Source organism: Lepisosteus platostomus, chromosome 3 (assembly GCF_059453375.1).
Source record: "Lepisosteus platostomus isolate fLepPlt1 chromosome 3, fLepPlt1.hap1, whole genome shotgun sequence".
NCBI classification, from domain to species: domain Eukaryota; kingdom Metazoa; phylum Chordata; class Actinopteri; order Semionotiformes; family Lepisosteidae; genus Lepisosteus; species Lepisosteus platostomus.
Genome location: NC_142613.1, coordinates 63,319,956 through 63,338,053, shown reverse-complemented (window position 1 = coordinate 63,338,053; position 18,098 = coordinate 63,319,956). Strand labels below are relative to the sequence as shown.

Genomic DNA, 18,098 nt, shown 5'->3' with positions numbered 1-18,098 from the left:
TTTTTTTTGTAAAAAGTGCACTGACATTTTATTGAATAAACATACATATATACAGTATATACAGTAGATATGTATATCTAGGATAATGCAATATGCTAATATTTTTCATCAAAAGAGTTCATCAGCAGTGGGTTGTGACAAATTACACAGATATAGCAGAGTTCCCTGGAGGGATCTGTAGACCAACTGGATTAGTTCAGCCTTGATCTTCAGGAGGGAAACAGTGTAGGTTGGAAGAGAACCTAAGAAAGGATTAAACCCTGCAGCCAACCTCCGCGCAGGGACTCCCACTTGAAGATCATTAAGACTTTTCAAGGGCCAGGAGACCAGCGGAGAATTTCTTTGTGGCCCCTATTTTATGTTTGAAACTAAAAAAAGTTGTTATGTCACTACGGGAGAATGTTTCTCTTTTACCTCCAAAAGATCATGTCTATTTTTTTGCGTCACTTAGTCGTTCTGTTTAATATTTTTGCAGAAGAATAAAGAGACTTGGAGCAGACACCTGGCAGATGATGTTTAGTGTAGATGAGTACAGGGTTTTGCATGCAAGTAGCAAAAGCATGAACTACTGTATAAATACAAATATGGAAAAAAGCAAGATAGAAGTGGCTACATATGAGAGATACAGTAGGTGTTTTTATACTGACGTATCACTTAAATCTTCTAGGCAATATGCAGATTTTTCCTTGCTATTATCTTCCATTATGCTACTGTATATTACTGTATCTTTGCTGACTGCCCTATCTTTTTTACACCCGAAGAAAGATCCACAGCCGAAACGTTGTGTTTTCTTTCTTCTCTTTTCAGCATGGAATAAACCTATTACTTGTTCCTATATAAAGTATATATTTATATCCCTGTATCCTGTATATAAAATCCTCAAAGATTGCAATAAAGTCCCACCAATATACTTCTTCAGAATGAACAACAAAACACCAACCATAGGATGCAGGTCTAAACTATGTGGAAGTGCATTTAAAACCGAGAACAGGAGGCACTTTACACAGGGGAATGTGGGAGTCTGGAACAAGCTACCCAGCCACATTTTTGAAACCACTATTAAAAAATAGTGGTATAACATCCTTGGATCAATGAACTACTAACTACAAAATTGAAAAGCTGAGCTGAATTACCTCCTCTTGCTTGTAACTGTTCTTACTATATCTTATTTATTTATACATATAATTTAATGTATTCAGCTGGTGAAAAATAGAGAAGACAAGTTCTCTGGGAAAAGGGTTGGGAACTAGCCTGCACAAAACTTTGATTCAGCTAAAATCTCCTCATGTCTCCTACCCAATAAGATTTCTCAATTGAGTAAATTGAGTGCTTACGCAACAGACAAAACCCCTGGATTGAACCACGGTCAGTCCTGCATGACCAATTCATCAAAATTACATCAAAAGCGTTTGTTTTTCATTCACCATTTTCCCAAATCTTTTTGCCAAGCAGGGGCTTAACTCAAGTCCCTGTTTAATATTATTGTTCAATTGGGGTTTTAAATCATCAGGACATTGCATTCAGGAATTCAAAATCTTCCAGGGGGCTTCTTGAGGATCCCCTGTAAAACGCAAACCAGGTAGCACAAGGAGAAGAAAAGGATATCAGGACAGACAACAAGGGGCATTACACAAAAACAGGAGGAGTCAGGAACAGCCAGGAACAAGCTACCTAGCCATATTGTTCAAGAGGGTACCATGGGATTATTCAGGACATACACTGTACATGTAGTTTAATAATGACTTTCCTGTGGGAAAGTAAAAAATATACTCCATAGTAATTTCTACACTTTCTTTTTTAACCTATTGATCAATCTAAATTTTGAAAAACGTAAACCTGAATGTAGAATATTAAATTATATTAGAGTTAGAAAGATATATATATATAAACTAAGTAAGATTTTATTTAAAAATAACTTTTTACTTATTTGTTTTTCTCAGGTCTGAATCCTACCCAATAAACATTCATCTTAATACATCTTTGAGCAGTTAACAATATATTGAGGACATTGTTTTAGATATTATTAGTGTACAAAATCAGAATGGTACCTACTGTACAGTATTTCAAATTGAGATGAAAACAAATTAATTTGCCTTTAAAACATAGAATATTCATGCTTTCAGCATGCAACGATTATGAGTAAAATGTTGAGAAACCATGGTTCCCTCTTAATAGCTGTAAAATGGGTATGTATCAATGTTCATGAATGTTCTTTCAGTTTTGATGGCAAATATTTTCCATTGTTCTGAGAAGGTATACAGTATATTGTAAAAACACACCATTGACTTTTTGGAGAATTCAAATTTCTCTCATAGATTCAAGAAAAAATGTGATGTGCTGTGCAAACAAAAGTCAATTGGAAAGCATTGTCAGAAATGGAAACTCAGTTGAACTGTGTAAAACAAAACGAGAAACAAGGAATGCCAAGATATTTTATATGCAGAGAACTGTTTTAAGCAAGATACTTTAAAAGAATAAAAATAATTTTATTTGGATTTTTAAAGAGCTGTATACTGCAGCATATTGGCAACTGCATTGACTTTTAAGGCTTTATCATTCCCAAGCTAAAGCAATTTTCATAAGGAAAGATATTATATTAAATTATCTATTTTCAATAAAGTTATATGCACATTTATACATTATTTCAAGTCCACATAACAAAAATAAACAGTTAACAACAGAGAGAAATATTTATTTAACAGACCCATATTAGAGAAAATGTAATGTCCATAGTGGCATTAAAATAAAAATTCAGCAAAGGTTCACATGAAGTGGAAAACAAAATTCTATAATTTCTCTTTTTGTAGTCAGGAAAGTGAGCCCAAAAGCGGATATTGAAAGAGTTTTAAATAATAGTTACAGTATGAATTCAAATTGCTATCTGTGGGGATATTCTGTAAAAGAGTATCTAAAATGCACCAACCTACTTTACAGGAACAACATATTATAGTTTCTCATGATTGCTTTAGTTTTCATTACTTTTTTATTTTTATAAAACAGCATAACAGAAAGAAAGATTATGTCTATGCCTTTAACTCAGTCTTTTAGAGAAAGAGGTTTCAGAATTCCCACAAATAAGTAAATATATTCCCACTCATCCTTTATCAGAAAGCCACTTAATTCCTGTTAAGGGTCACAGCAAATGTGAGTCTCTAAATCTCAGTGGAACCAAGAAGTGGAAGGTAGGACTACACCCCCGAAAGGACATCGATTCACTGCAGACACACACGCATGGAAAAATTAGTTACCAACCAATATAACCAGCATGTCTTTGGAAGGTGGAAACTATCACCTAGAGAAAATTCACATGCAAACAGGGGAAACACTAAACTACACACTGAAGGCACCTTAGTCCAGAATCTCAGAGCCTGCTCCAGGGGTTCGGCACCAAATGTGACAGACCTAACCTTTAGTGAGCGGTGAGGTACAGTAGCACTGCAAACACCTTACCACATAGTCCACACTTGTTCAGTGATGACCTAGTTCAATACAGGAATGAAAAGACGTGCAGTGTAGCCCAGTGAACAACAGGCACAAGGCAGGAAACCTCCTCAAAGGGATACCTGTCCACTGCAGGGCACATACACATGCTGGAGAATTTAGTGACACCATTAACCTAGATAACATGGCATTGGACTATAGGAGGACACCAGAGCACCCAGAGAAAACCATGCAGCAACAAGGCGAATACACAAAATGCACAACGAAGGTACCCCAGACCAGGATCAAACCCAGGATCCAGGATCAGTGAGGCAGCAGTGCTAACCATAACAATACTGTGCCGCCTGTAAAGAATTGTGTAGCATTAATATCCTTACAACATAACTCTCAATTGCCTCTATTAAAATGAAACTCCAAAAATAACACAAGCTCTTAATTTGAGCTATAATTTAGAATTGCAACTGAGGGATGAAATTAATCCTGAGCTTGCTTTAGAACTCCTGCCACCATTCTGTCAATTTATCACACAACATTATCAACAACACAAACAGGTCCCACAACACACACGTTTTTTTCTTATATTTCCTACCTTCCAGAGAAGAGAGACGAGCATCTTGCACAGCTCGCATTTGCTGCTTTATTCAGAATAAGAATTAATAACTGAAACAATTATTAAAATGAACTTGATTAAAAAATACAATTTAATTACAGATCTTTTAAGATGGGAAATGAATGTGATTTTTAGCAAAATTTCAGTTCTGAGAAAATATAGGCAGGATGAATTTTCAGGTCCAGTTGTGTATCTTTTGGTATGATAGAATAGTTATAATGATACAAGAGTGCCACCTATTGATATTCTTGATTTGCCACAATTTTGTATCATATTAGAATGACACAGAACAAATATGCAAACTAGCTAAGGTTGTCTATAAATGTTCTCCCCTCCTGTTGGTTTCTGGTTCAAACTGCAGTTTCAGATGGCAGGCAAGCAAGCGAGCAAATGTCTGTATTTTGATAACTAAAATAAAGAAAGCACAGTTCACAGATATTTAATTTAAGTTACTTTGGCATAGGAGGTTTCTTTGCTGTTTGCCAGGAAAGTTCTCAATAGGTTCAAATTTTCTGAATTTTAGATCAGGTTTCAGAAAAATAAAGCTGGGAGCAATGTTTTCCTGAAAAAAAAAATCTCATTACGGTATATTTTTTCTTGTCAATGAACACACAAAAGTACAGTATATCCCTCAAATGTATAAGCATACGCAATGTGTATTCAGTAAACAGTATTTACAGAAAGGGCTGTCCAAAAGCCAAAATAATGAAAAAGAAATTATAAGAAATCTGAAGAGTTCTCGCAGACAGACTTCAAGAATTACCAAGAGATTAAATCCAAATAAAAGGAAAGTTCTTCACGTCTGGAAGGTACTAAAGCTTCCTTCATTCTGTGCTCAGAGCATTTCAAGTCAAGGTGCATATCTTGCAGTACTAAGTAAAGTCATTTTCCCCCAAAATACTTCTTTGAATAATATATTTATATATTTTGAAGTCAGGTTCATGGAAAGGCACTGTATCCAAATGGCCACATGTGATTGCCAGTGATATCTTCAACTTGGTTTCAGGAAGTTAGTACTGTATATCATCATTCCTAGGGTTGCAGCTCATACTGTCTTTCTGTTGCAATGTAAAAGTCCTCAAGGGTGCACTGTAAGTATTCAAAGGTAGGTCTATCTTCAGGTCTTTCCTGCCAGCATTTCAGCATAATGTCATACAGTTCCAACGGGCAATGGTCTGGGCAGGGCATTCTATAGTTCCTGTCAAGGTTCCTTATAACCTCTGGGTTGGTCATGCCTGATAAACAATAAGACATTTCAAATTATGTTAAAGTATGTGTACTAAAAGGATGGAGCATTGTATTATAAGCAATTGTGTAAATAATGAAAATATTCTAAAACCTATGCATTAAATACAGTTTGGACATCCACATTTGTTATTTAGTCTTAGTATTAGGAATTTGATTTTTATACCCTCTTAAGATCACACTATAATAATTGTATGTTCACAAATTTAGAATCTTAGAAATACCTGGATAAGGTATTCTCCCGTAAGTAACAATTTCAGTGAGGAGAATCCCAAAGGACCACACATCGGATTTGATGCTAAAAGTACCATAGTTGATTGCCTCAGGAGCTGTCCATTTGATGGGAAATTTAGCACCTGTAGAAGACAAAAATGGAGGACAGATTACTAAGAGGTAAACAGAATTAGGTCAAGTGACAATTAAATTATTAATAACAATCCTCGCAGGAACAAGCATTTCTTATGACATACAAGACATAACCTGTATAGTAATTATAGACGATCCCTGTAAACAACTTACTACTGTAGGTCTCTGTACAGTAGGCCTCACATATCCAGGCAGTACTCATTTAATAATACTCAGCAAGCTCTGCTTCAGTAGTTAGGTACTAACACATTGCTTACAGGTTGCCACTGAAATAAATTGTCCTCTTGAATTCCCACCCACATAATTTTGGCACTTCTTTGTTGTTTTTGGTTAGCTATAGGCAATCACACATGTGGTTCTACTACATACTTCATTTGTTGGTCATTTCTATGTATTCTAGAATGCCTTTGTGTTTTAAGATGCTTACTGTTCCATGACATGCTCAGTTAATATAAGGCCCACACTACAATATCCACACACCTTTTTAAAAAACACACATTATTCACATATTATTTTATGTTCATACATAAAACATTTTATGTTCATACCTTCCTGTGCTGTGTATTCGGTCTCAATGATCCTAGCAAGACCAAAGTCTGCAATTTTGCATTTCAGCGTTTCAGAAACCAGAATGTTAGCGGCGCGGAGATCCCTGTGAATGTAGTTGTTTCTCTCTATGTATGCCATCCCTTCTGCAATCTGTGAAGAAAAAAAAAGAGCTATAATTTTTTTTTAATTTAGAATCACTACTTTTCTTTTCTAATACACAGTTGGTGTGTATTTTGTGCCTCGGCTTCCTGTAATGATCCCCATGTCTGCACAAGGGGAAAATGAGGAAATGTAGGCAGTGCAAACTCCCCTGACCTACGTGGCTTCAATTCGATCCAATTGTATTATAAAACATCAAGTTCCACAGTCCTGTCCACTCAGCACTGGCTTGGAGGAGAGGAGTGCCCTTCGCCAACAGTCCAAGCACCAGGGAGGATGCAAGGGTTGCTGCATTTATGAGACCATCAAGATCCCTTGCGGACTCACCCTGCCCTCAGCAGGATCCAGCATTTGTTACATACTGTATTAAAGGCATCCCAGTATATAATGTTTACAAATCTGAGATCATTTAGTTGCATTAGGTGCTAAAGAATGCACTAGGGAAACACAATATTCTTATACTTATATACTGTAGTGCTTTTCTAGACACTTTACTCAAAGTGGTTTACAGGTAACAGGGACCCCATCCACCACCACCAATGTGCATCACCCACCTGCAACAGCAGCCAAAGTGTTCCAGTACACTCTCTACACATCAGCTATCAGTGGGAGGAGAACAGTGATGAAGCCAGTTCATGGAGGGGGATTTGTAGGAGGCCATGATTGGTAAAGGCCAGGGAGAAATTTGGCCAGAACACCTCAGGTTAACACCCCTACTTTTTTCAAGAAATGTCCAGGGGGATTTTTAATAACCTTGATTTTATGTCTCATCCGAAGGACTTTTTTTACAGTGTAGTGTCCCCATCACTATACTGGGGCATTTGGATCCACAGAGACCACAGGGTGAGCACTCCCTACTGGCCCCATTAACACCTCTTCCAGCTGCAACCTTAGTTTTTCCCAGGAGGTCTCCCTTCCAGGTACTGACCTGGCTCACACCTGCTTAGCTTCAGTGAGTTGAGCTGCACGGTGATAAAACTGCTGGCAATTTATTGACCATTATTGAACTTCTTCATATTTGAAGGCTATTAAAAATGAACTCAAGTAAAGGAGCTGAATTTCATATGGTTGAAATGGTTAATGGTTGTTCATAACCTAGCTTGTGAAAGCAATGACCAGGATGGTCAGTGTATGATCTTAAATAACATTGCTGGGTAACATGCTCAATATTCCCATAACCCTTTGCATAAAGAGTGGTCTCTTGTTCTCAGATTTAAATGTCTTTGTGTAGTTTCCACTTGTGTGCCCTGTTTTGTGTTTCACACTTCATTCAAAAGAAATCTGATGAATTGGATTTGTCAGTACCTTTGAGGATTTTTAATATTTTGCAAACTTCTCTGTTCGAGATTATAAAGGTTTGGTTTCTTCAGTCTGTCAGTAAAGGATATCATTTTTAAGTTCCAAAACATTCCTAAGCAGCAATAGCTCTTCTGTATTATAGTGACCAAACTTGTACACAATATTTTAAACGAAGTATTACTAGGACTTTTATGCAATTGTAGTGGCAATGCTTGTTAATAAGGCAGAATTAAGTGTTGCTGTGCTTTCCCAAATAAGGCCCCATCTCTCTCTTCATCTCTGTGGTGCAGCCACAGAGAAGCTATTCATGCAGGCTGATTTAAAGACGTAACGGACAACCACGTAACGGCCAGTGTGTCCGAGTGCAGGAACTTTCCTTTGTTCTAAGAGTCGAGAGCGGAGGTTGCCACGAGTAACCAAAGGATCCACCCGAGGTTAGCATCAGCAGCAAGCCTCGTGAACAGGTCGGAACGGTGGACAGCTGAATCACTATTCAGAACTAGTGTTTCATCAGGAACGAACCGGTCCTCTTCCTGACCTGCTGGGACCCACAGTAACTTTTCTCCTGAGCACAACTTCGCTAGTTAAAGCCAACACTAACTAGCCGGTCTTCAGAGAGCAGCGCCGCAGGAGTCTCCACCAAGCCGCACAGCACAGCCTGGCACGGAGCCAGAGAGCGCGGATTTGACAGCAACAAGCCTGCAGCTGTTTCTTTGCTTGTGTCCGCAGGAGATCTGAATCCCCTGAGATTGGATGAGTATTCAACTTACTGCATTACAGCTCAATAATTAAATCGTTATCCCAACCAGTTGATATCAATTTAATTCCTAAGAGGTATGTACTTGTTTTGAGTATCTAATGTAGAAGTTGTAACCAAATTCAATTACGAAACGGTCTAAATGAATGATATACTGAAACGTATCTCCTCTTGGTATATGTAACTCTTCGTGACTGATTGAATATATACCTTTTGTATTCTGCTAACCCTCACGATAAGGTCTGTTAGGTTTACATGCATATTCTATGTATTAATAAATGTATCCTCGTGTATTAGTGTCTGTGTGTGTGCGTTGTTTGAGTTATACCAAATGGTTGGATTCCAAGGCCATTAAAAGAATCATTTTGTGACTTACTGCTACAATTAATAATTGTCCCAGTAAATGCCCAAATACAGAACTGGTGGCTTGTGAGAGCACACTACACAATGTAAATGATGTCTCAACCAAACACATAACCCTTTGTCATAAGTACCCTCTTCTATCTAAGCTTCATTTTTTAATTTCATTTACAGTCTATGTTTTTGCTACCTGCATGCAAAACATGCACTGCACTTGTCTACATTAAATGTCATCTGGCAGGTGTTTGCCCAGTCTTGAATTTTATCTCAATCTTTTAAAGATTTAATTTGCTGCATCTGCAGCATTCACTAAACCTCCTAATTTGGAAATCAGCTGTAAATTTGACTAGTTTACTATAACTATACTGTAATCTAGATCATGAATATACTGTACGTAAATTAGTGAGACAGTAGTTACACCACCCTGATTTGAGATTCCCCCTTATCTGTAAGCAATTTTCAATACAAATAACACACATGAACCAGGAAACTGTAGGACTCTTAGTCTTTACTTGTAGAGTTTTGGAATTGTTCATCAGACCTAAAATGTGGAGACTGTCATTTTAAGTGATGACTAACTTGGATTTTGAAAGGGAAGGTCTTGCTTTACTAAGAGGTTAACAAACAGGAAACAGCACATCAACATAAGGCCTGCCCTCTCTTCTTGATCTGTATCAATGATGTAGATTCTGATATAGTTAACAAACAAGTTAAAATTGTAGATGATGTAAAAATAGGGGGGTGGTAAACACAAAACTATTTTGAATTAAACAGAGACTTACACCAAACCATGGATTGTGGAGGCATATTTAATTGCAAAGTGATCTACTCTAGTAGAAGCAGTATTAACTATAGAGATGACCCGGGGTATTGAAAGCTGCATGAAGCTATACACCAGAGGGATCAGGGTGTTGATGTAGATTCTTCTACGTTCTCAACAAAACATTGTGGCAAAGCAAACAGGACCTTGAATACGCAGCAAACGGTTTAGCATTTAAATCCAGGAAAGATACGCTTAAGCTTTACAATGCGCTGTTAATTCACATTACACATATTATATTACAAGCCTAGAAAGCGTTCAAAGACAAGTAGCAAGAATGATGCCTGGCTTACATGTCATGTACAGACTGGTTAAGGTAGGTAGAGAACTTAACAAACAATTTTAAGCAAGAGAGATAGGGTTAACCCAGGGGATTTAAGGTCACAATTTGCAAGTAAATGTGGATTCAATTAAGATGTAAAATAGGAAACGCTTCTTTACAAAAATTGTTGTGGATAGCTGGAGTAGGCTTCTTAGCCAGGCAGTTGAGATCCAAACTCAGGTCACTTTATGATGTTTTAGTTTACCTTAGCTGAAACGACCCCAATGGGATTAATACAGTAGCTTCCTCTCAAGTACAACTTTACTTACGCTTTTATAATTTTTTAATCCTGTAACTTTAAAGGTACATGTTTTTTTTTAATCTACAGGTTTAGGACAGATAAACTAAAACTCGTTCAGTACTCAGAAACAAATCAATAAAATAAAGAGAACTGATACAAATGCTGCCATGAAAATTAGGCTGAGAAACAGCCTAATGCTTCTCTTAGTCAAAGAAGTTAACCATGACGTTATAGTACATAAGCGATCTCTAATAATGAGATAAAACTTGTAGAAGTAGACTTTTAATGGGAATATGTATTTTTAAGTACTTAACTTTGTACTTACATTTCTTCTTGCAGTGTCTGTTACCCAGACAGTTTAGGGGAAAACTAAGGTGTTGCAGCATCTATGATGTGGTTTTTAACAGGATGTATACAGTTTCAGGAAATGAACTTCAAACTGCTGTTACACTAAAATGTGTCTGTATTTAATAGCATGGAAAATGGAAGAAAATACATCACATCCTGTCCGGATGTTAATAAGTGATAGAGGGTGAGGTTTAAGAGCTGAGGCTCATATGTGACTGACCACAACCCTTATCATTGCTACCACTTTCTATGTTTAGACATGAAAATGGGTACCATCAGCAGACGTTCTAAATGGTCTTAGAATAATTACACCTTTCAGAAAAAAAGATCTGAGCTAAATTACACTAGTTACATATTTGAGTCTTGGGATCCAGTGCTGTATTCCCTTGCTCCAATGGTGAACTGATTATTTTGCTAAGGATCCTGCCCCTTGTCATTTTTCTTACTTCTTTACTTTCAATATAAAACGGCTTTAAACAAGATACAGATACATAAAAGACACCTCATACAGTAAATGCATGGTCATTTGAGGGTTGAAGATCAATGTTTAATGCCCATCTATGCAGGAGAATGCCTTTTCTAGTTAATTTAGCATAAAGGACCTCATACGAAAGGCAGACTTTCAATTCACTTGTATATTAAGTTGAAACCCTATCTGTTGAATATCAAAGTGATAGTTCAGTGAAACTCTATGTGTGAAGGTGCATTTGTTTCTCTGTTACTATATTGATTTATAAGTTCGCACCTCAGCCAAGCCATTGAAAAGTGCAACAGTTTTGGACTTGCTTGCTTTTGTACTTTAAGAAGGAGAGGGTTGAATAGCGGGTTTGCACAGTAAAAAGTTTTATTTATTAAAATTAATAATATGCATTACTTAAATTATAGGTGTAATTAAAGTTTTTACCTACAGTACGTACTAACAGAGAATGTTCTGGTTCTGTGCTCTAACTGAATGCAAGTAATTCCAAAATTCTTTAAAGGTTATTTCTATTTTGAATACTTTTCATTAATTACAGCTCAACCTCTTTTTCTTAATTGTCACCTTAACTTGGTGTGTTATCAGCACAATAGCAGCAAATTAATGGTGAATCTAATGTCATGTAGAAAGTTTAAATTCTGAGTGCAGAAACTAAGACACTACAGGCTTTAATGATCATTGAATGAATTATCACTGTATGTACTGAAAACACATAATAATAACAATATGATCCTCTGTAAGGGCTGAAGTGGTGAGTAGTATCTACAGTATGTGCAAACCAGAAAGGACCAAGCATTATATGCTAAGAATTAGAAAAATGAATACAATACACATTATCTTTTGACTGTGTGGGCACAACTAAAGAAAGCTTCGAAGCTAAACACTGTGATTTTTACTTTTTTTTTACTCTTCAGCATGGAATTCACCTTTGTTTTTCCCGTAACCTTTGTTACGCGAATGGGTAAATCTATGCAGTAGTTTAAAGTAATAAACTTACGAAAATTAAATTACAGTCCAACTTGGTACATTGACAAAAAACTGGACAGCTGATTCAGGCAATTTAATCCTTCACTATCAAAGCGATGTGTAAGTGGTTTTGCAGTGTCTCACTTTATCAGCTGTAGAATACAGTATCATACAATGCCATCTAAAGGAAAAGCAGTTATAAGTCAAAGGTCTGTGCCTTATTTTCATTGTTCTCCTAAATGGATCCTGCATGTCCAAGAAAGACTAGTTCATGTCCAAAAGGTACAAGGATCCACTAACCTGTGCCGACATGTCTATGAGTTTGGGAAGTTGCACCCGGTTTCCTTCCTCTGTTTTTAAGAAGTCAAGTAGACTACCTTGACACAGAAAATTGAAAAAACACAAAGTACATTTATAAACACATAATACTAATAATAATAACAACACATGTGTTAATTTTAATTATTTCGACTGATGGTTTTAACCAATCTGGCTTGACCATAGTTGGGACAGCCTGGTTTGATTTTCTGCTCACAGAAAGTGGCAAGCTCCTTCAGTAACTGAAATCAGCTGTCTCCAGAGCCGGGTCTGGTAATTACCATTAGTCAGCCTGAATCGCAGATTTCTAAAGACCCATAGCACCTGTTACATATCGATCAATTAGATAAAGTTGTGCACTTAAAGTAACATGCTCCTTGAGTGATGGACCATATCCAGCTTTGTATTCCAAATCTTCTCTGCATTATGGCATTTCACACATTTTTCAATTGATGGATTTGCAAACACTGCTAGATTTGGGCTTTCCATAACTAACATTTCTAAGTAATGGTACTTGAAATAAAACTGCGGGCTAAAAAAAGGCTGGCTTATTAGCATTGATCATTTTTACCAGACCTAGCTTTTAAGCCTGATACATTTTGATAGAAAAAAATAAACTATTTTTCACTGAATGATTCAGTTTTGCTGCAACACTCTGAAAAAGACTGTTTGAGTAATATCCTGTTAGTCTTCCACAAGGAGAATTTCCTACCGTTCACCATGTACTCTGTGACAATTAAGATGGGCTCCTTTGTGACAACAGCATACAGACGGACCAGCTTATCATGCTGGAGCTCCTTCATCAAGTTGGCCTCTTCCAGAAAAGCTTCAGGAGCCATGCTGCCTTCCTTCAGCGTCTTGATGGCCACTTTCTGGTTGTTCTTGTAGTACCCTGCATGGATAATTCAGAACCCACCGTTACAATGGTTAGTCTATATTAAAAAAGAGTATTTATTCCTTTTTTCTCTTTTAGACTGAAGCATTTAAAAGAAAATGACGGAATGGTTCATTAAAATCCGGGTGCATATATATGAAATTCATCACTAATTACTAGTAATTCATGATTAATAAAAAAACAAAAAGATGAGAGGGTTTACCTCCATATGCTGTTAATGTTACTGATCATTTTCAAGGGGTGGCTGCAATGAAACGTACTAGATATCTTTGTCAAGCGTTTAGAGGAACATGGTGTCATCACTACTCTGCAAGGGCTCCACCTCCGGCCCCCTTACATTCACCAAAGTGAAAGGTTTTAAAGTACAGTTCTGAATATTTTGAGCAGCCACATTCATCAAAGATTGGATTTCCTGAATTTATTCCAGTTATTTATTCCAGTTTTAGCTATTTTTTTTAAGATCCTGCACCTAAAGAGCATAGTGCTTCTGAATTGGAATCATATTACATAATTTAACTTACAGTACTTTCCAAGTTAAAATGCATGATACAGTACATTACATTTTTTATAATTGTCTTTCAATTATTAGAAATTAGTACCCAGAGACCCAGAGAGAGAGACTGCTCATTTACAATGCACAATGTGCCTCACCCATCCACACTTCTCCAAACTGCCCTGCACCCAGTTTCTTCACCATCTTGAGGGTCTCCCGGGGAATCTCCCATTCATCCTGTCCCCAAGGCCTCTGAGGTGTGACAGATTTGCATGGCGCAGTCAGGCGCTGACACAGACCATCTGCTGTTTCTGAAAATGGCACAACAGACCAACGACAGCTCGCATCATTATTACTCTTTGAAGAAAGTAGCTTCAATACATATTTCTCTACTACTTATAAAAGCATAAACTTCAGGCACTGCAAATAAAGTATGGTATACTAAAGAATTCATACTTTAAGGTTTATGCATTCATTCAATACAAAGTCAATATAATAATTTCTAAATGTAATTTATGCTTTTGATTCTTCATTTGTGTTAAATTTCCCTCAATTCATTTTACAAATGCACTGGCAACCAAAACTATCTTGGGGCTTTGTAAATCTAACTGAAAGCCTGCATTTATTAATACAGCTGACACAAAACAGAAGAATGAAGCTAAAATATTGTGGAAATAAAGACAAAAATATCTGAAGTGAGAATCTATGTAAATCATGCAGGTTGCAAACTGCTCTCATATCATTTTCTGTTTCTATTTTTTTTTTCATTTGAAACTAATTATTTTCACTTCATACACTCTATTTGGAGACACAATTTTTTGATCAGCTCAGCTCACCACGCATGGCCCCTGTTCCATCGCTGGGGCCTTACATGCTCTCAATCAAATCCTCACCACTCCATGGTGTCTTGGGGAAAAATTAGCATCAACTAGAGGGATGGCTTGGACCTCACTGACAATACTCTAAGCTCATAGGAACCAGGAGAGTCACAAAGGTTACTACTTCAAACTACCCAGCTGCCAATTTACAGTTGCCTATCCCTGTCCAAATCCATTTATCCATTTAGCCAAGTGGACCCCTTCTCTGGGAAACTCTGTTTCTGTTGGAAAAAAGGGGCCTCTGGTTGAGCCCCTTGTCATTTCCTTTCTAGCCACAACAGAGTACACGGGGAAAGAAACACAATGGCAATGAAGCCTTCAAGACAAGATAAGCAACCACTTAAGAGATGAATATTGTCTCAACTACCTCTGCTTTACATGAACTTACTCGAGTAATGTTTCACCAGGTCTTGCAATGTAGGAAAGGAGATCTTGGGTGAAATGTAATAGCCTCCATTGTCCAGGGACCGTATCTTGTAGTGTTTGACAACATCTCCATGTTGCGCTACCAGGTCTCTCACAGAGAGGGAGAATGCTCCTGCAAGGGAATGGAGGCATTTCAGTAAGATTCTACAACTTTTCCACTCACTGCTTTGCATGACAGAACATTGTGTGCTTCCATAGTTCAACACATTAAGGAATCATGTTAGCCTTCTCATGATTTTCACACAGCCAGTCTTCCCTTACCAGCATTAGGCTGTTTGATTCTCAAAAAACTTAATCAAATATGAATTTGGCTTGCATTGATCAAACATGTTTTAATATCTGAGAGAAATGTGCAGAACATATTCCTGGCGTCTTCCACGCCAGATGAAAAAGGCCTTTTTGTGGTAAGAGCACAGGGAATATTGAACGTGCCAGCAATCTGTAATTCTCTGTCCTACAGCCTTTCAGGTTGGTGCAGCTAATTGTCTGAAATATACTTTGCCAGCAGGGATACAGACCTTTGGTTGTCTCACTCTCTCTGATTAGAAAAGCTCCAGGTTTGTTTCCAGGAGCCAGAAGGAGCCGCTCGGTATCTTTTCGGGTCAAGTTCTTGAAGAACCATCTGCAGTGATAAACAGAATGAAAAACATGAGGATGTTTAATGCAAATGCTATCTGTATCGCAAAAACTGCCCTTACCTCTCAAGAACACACATTAACAAAAACTTTATTTAAAATTTGAATGCTTTTCAGCTCCTTTGCCATAATCATCCTTCAATTGTGTTTTTCCTCAGGTTTTTTATTTCCTTTATGAAAAGCATTCAAAAATATATGAGAAAACAAAAATAGCAGTAATCATAATATATTAAGCAATAAAGAATAAAAAATCAAGAAAAACCAGTAATTTTCTAACTTAATTTAGATAGTGGTTTGCGATACCTGCAACCTCTAAGAAATAAGAATATCATACAATGCCCTGTTCAAGCTGAAGCTGCTATAGAAAGAATAGCTAAAAGTGTTTCATGCAAAACTTATCAAAAAAAGAACAAAGAAAGGTTTTGGATCTCTGTCTTGCTTTGTTTTCATCACAGGATATGCAAGTGCAATACTCAGCAGTAAACATTTCCCTTTAGAATTTCTTTTCACCTGAAAATTAAAGAATAATACTGCTTTGGCCTCTTTTATATATAATTCCTGATCCTCAGAAATTTCCATTACGCAGAGAGGGTGCCATTGTGAGGACGTACAGTATGTATACGGTGCATACCTCTCCACTTCCAGTGTGTCCAGTCTGGCCACATAGGTCCGTGGAATATAGCCTTCATTTCCACTCACCAAAGACTTAGCAAGCCACCAGTCCCCCTTTCTTCAAAGATGAAAAATGCATACAATACACAAAGCCAATGGGATGTTGGAGAGACATCTTAACACAATTTAAGCATAATTTAAGAGTACAGATTATTTTGTATAGGTGCCATCTTTAATGAACAAAATTTAATTAACAAAATATTATTTGTAATAAATAAGTGTGCTTAATTGGTGACTAGTTTTAAAATTTGAATCCACATCAAGCAACAAAGTTGGTGAGAGAATGGCACTGAAACACAAGTAACATTATACAGTACATGAGCATATCTATCGCCATATGTAAATATGTTTGGTAATGGCTCTAACACAAGGGTGAAAACATTTGTGAAGTAGAGGGCAGTATCAGGTAATCAGTTGTATTAACTGAGTGACCACAATGTGGTGACATCAGTGTGAACCATATACACCTTCACTTTTGAAGGACGGAATTGTCTGTATATGAGGTTCACAGTGAAAAGAAATGGGTGGCACATTTTTAGAGCACATACTGGTGGAGTGGGCTAAAGTTTTGTTGTAAAATCTACATCTGTGCATATCCTGGGGGGGAAATGGGATTCAGAATTAAACTCAAGATATTCAACTGATCCATTCATTGTCTATCTCTGAATTTAAGGTTTTACAAATAATGATAACTATATAATGATACTACTATACTGTTATACTACAATATAATCATTTATACTTCAAGTACTATGTGAAAGTGGTGGCTAATTAAAGCTGGTCATTAACACTGTAACATTCAAATTTTCAGTTGTTTGGCTTAGTTTTGATACTTAAAAAAAACAACAATGAATGGCCAAGCTACACAGAATTATAATGTAACCTACTCTTTGAGAATGGATCACATTTGTGTGTGCACAAAGAATATGATGATAAATATACAGTAGATACTCACTCTTGTAAAACTGTAAGCTTATCTCCTTTTTGGAATGCCAAATCATGTTCATTAACTGGCTGGAAATCATGCTGAGCAATCACTATATTTGAATCTGAAAGAAATCATTACTACAATCATCATCATAAAAGATACAGTACATGAATGCTATATCCTTATTTTTTAATGGTGGCCATCATTTATATTCTGATCTAGAAGCCATAATCCACTCTTTAAAGTGATTATACTAAGATCAGTTGCAAGTTGCTATAGTATACAGTATATGTTAACATGCTGCATCAAGTCAGAGAATGTTTTTCATGGAGAGTGTTTTTACTAATAAGCTTTTGAATTAAAAAACATTAGTGAAGAATTTAAATTCTTAATATATAACTATATACTGTATGTGTGTGAGCATAAGAACAAATAGCAACACACAGGGAATGGCATTAACAGAGGGGTTTAATGCTGAACAGAAAGGCACATGATGTTCTCACAGCAAGGCTCATGGCTAGAATCTCATATTATTAGACTGTGCTTTGGTGAATGTACTCACTTACTTGACAATGCTACAGTACGTAATGCAATAGCCCATGATAAACTGATCTGGGTAAGCCAAAATGAGGCAAACAATGACATTCTTTTTGCTACACTTCCTCGATGTGCTTCATCTGAAATCTGTGCTACACTATGTCAGCATACCATATACTAATTAAATGATATTTTTAGAACAATCCGACTTGATATTGATAAATGTGAGTGTCAAATGACAATTGTAAGACCGGAAAAGGAAATATATCTGTTATAATTAAAGTTAGATTTTGGAGCAACTTCTTTTCTTTGGTTTAAAGCACTGATAACTTCAGCATGCATAACATTCTCTTAA

General features: G+C 36.7%; 1 protein-coding gene and 1 long non-coding RNA gene across 2 annotated transcripts in view; one reads left to right on the top strand and one right to left on the bottom strand.

The window, feature by feature from the left end:
* Positions 1-2,465: 2,465 nt before the first annotated feature.
* The window catches only part of blk (BLK proto-oncogene, Src family tyrosine kinase), a 53,626-nt gene continuing 37,993 nt past the window's right edge, over positions 2,466-18,098 (bottom strand). The window contains exons 5-14 of the mRNA XM_088626379.1: positions 17,234-17,327; positions 16,238-16,336; positions 15,490-15,593; positions 14,934-15,083; positions 13,826-13,978; positions 12,992-13,171; positions 12,262-12,338; positions 6,211-6,361; positions 5,521-5,652; positions 2,466-5,286 (exon numbers count right to left, since the gene is read on the bottom strand). Of these exons, the coding sequence (XP_088482505.1) occupies positions 5,084-5,286; positions 5,521-5,652; positions 6,211-6,361; positions 12,262-12,338; positions 12,992-13,171; positions 13,826-13,978; positions 14,934-15,083; positions 15,490-15,593; positions 16,238-16,336; positions 17,234-17,327 (1,343 nt within the window). The 3' untranslated portion in view covers positions 2,466-5,083. The remainder of the gene's footprint in view (positions 5,287-5,520; positions 5,653-6,210; positions 6,362-12,261; positions 12,339-12,991; positions 13,172-13,825; positions 13,979-14,933; positions 15,084-15,489; positions 15,594-16,237; positions 16,337-17,233; positions 17,328-18,098) is intronic.
* The window catches only part of LOC148675250 (uncharacterized), a 34,336-nt gene continuing 24,268 nt past the window's right edge, over positions 8,031-18,098 (top strand). The window contains exon 1 of the long non-coding RNA XR_015935480.1: positions 8,031-8,503. This is a non-coding gene — a long non-coding RNA (uncharacterized LOC148675250). The remainder of the gene's footprint in view (positions 8,504-18,098) is intronic.